The 1416-nt window shown below is 55.3% G+C and overlaps 1 protein-coding gene across 1 annotated transcript in view; it reads left to right on the top strand.

Annotated features, from left to right (window-relative positions):
- The window catches only part of ARRDC1 (arrestin domain containing 1), a gene marked incomplete at its 5' end in the record, with an annotated part of 17051 nt that overhangs the window by 14409 nt on the left and 1226 nt on the right, over positions 1-1416 (top strand). Inside the window, 3 exons of the mRNA XM_010136042.1 lie at positions 197-379; positions 761-937; positions 1119-1410. Coding sequence (XP_010134344.1) covers positions 197-379; positions 761-937; positions 1119-1410 — 652 coding nt within the window. The remainder of the gene's footprint in view (positions 1-196; positions 380-760; positions 938-1118; positions 1411-1416) is intronic.

Raw genomic sequence — 1416 nt, 5'->3', positions numbered from 1 at the left:
GTAAGATCGTCTGACAGGACAGCCAAACTGGGGGGATGGAGCAGTGAGACCTGTTGTCTGGGGCAGGGCTGTGCTGCTGGTTCTTTGCGTCCTCTTAGACTAAGTATTTCTGCTTGCTTGTTTTGCGTCAAAGTGTTTTCCTCGAGACTCTCTGACTCTCTCGAGCCAACATCTCTGTCTCTCTGCTGTCCTGCAGCAGCCCAACACTATGTCGATCACCAAGAAGTTCAACTACAAGCTTGTGAAAAGTGGCAACGTTATCTTGACCGCCACCTCGGATCTGAAAGGGTACATTGTGGGGCAAGCGATCCAGCTCCGCACGGAGATAGAGAACAAATCAGGCCGGGACACCGGAGCTGTGGTGGCCAGTCTGCTCCAGGTGAGCGTCTGAAAGGGTGATTCTTTGGCTTGTGCTGGTTCTCCTCCTCCCTGAGGCCTCTATGAAACTGGGGTAGTTCTCAGCAGTGTGCACCTCTGTGCTGCGTGTGGCTGGGAGGTGGCAGTGAGGAGTCCAGACCTCTGGCTCGCTCTGTTTCTCCTTACATTCTTGGGGAAAGAGGTGGTAGAACTTGTCTTGCTTATACCAGCTCGGTCTGTCACATAATGATGGGTATTTCTGCTCTGTAATCTGCACGTTAGGTTCATGCTCGTGGTTAGCTGACAAGGCAGTTGGGTGGTTTTGTGTCCTGACGCAGGTTTGTGGGAGACAGAAGCCCACCTGCAGCCCTCCTGCTAGCTGTGTTTTCTCCTGTCTGTACAGAAAGTGGCTTATAAATCCAAGCGCTGGATTTACGATCTGAGGACCATCGCGGAGGTGGAAGGCTCAGGAGTGAAAGCCTGGAAACATGCCGAATGGAAAGAGCAGATCCTCGTCCCGGCGCTGCCCCAGTCCATTCTGCAGGGCTGTAGCCTCATCCATATCGACTACTACATCCAAGTGAGTACTTCCGTGCTCCTGGGGAGCTGCAGGGGGCCGTGCTGCAGCCTCTCTGCTCCCTTCTGGGTTCAGCTTAACCGCTGAGCTCCATCACTGTGTGGTGCGGGTGGCCCTCGCACCAGGTGAACCTTCCCAGTGCAGCGCGTAATGATGGATGCTGCTGGTTTTCCTTCTCTTCCAGGTTTCCCTCAAGTCACCGGATGTTTCGGTCACTCTCCCCATTTATATCGGTAACATTGCGGTGAACAGGGTGCCTCTGAGCCCCTCCCGCTCCGTCCAGCACATACCATCCGCAGTGGTACCCAGTGCCCCCCCGGAGGAAGAGGAGGCCGCCAGCGGTTACCACCCGATGGACAGTGTCTCGATCCCCACCAAAAGCCATTCCCAGCAGCAGCCATTCAGCTATGCCCCAGGACTGAGTTTCCAGGAGATAAGGGTGGACTCAGAGCAGACGGGCTCCCCAAACCACCCCACGCTTT

This window comes from Buceros rhinoceros, unplaced genomic scaffold, assembly GCF_000710305.1.
Source record: "Buceros rhinoceros silvestris isolate BGI_N320 unplaced genomic scaffold, ASM71030v1 scaffold23085, whole genome shotgun sequence".
Classification (NCBI taxonomy): domain Eukaryota; kingdom Metazoa; phylum Chordata; class Aves; order Bucerotiformes; family Bucerotidae; genus Buceros; species Buceros rhinoceros.
Note: the sequence above shows the minus strand (reverse complement) of the source record. Positions and strands in the feature narration are given on the sequence as shown.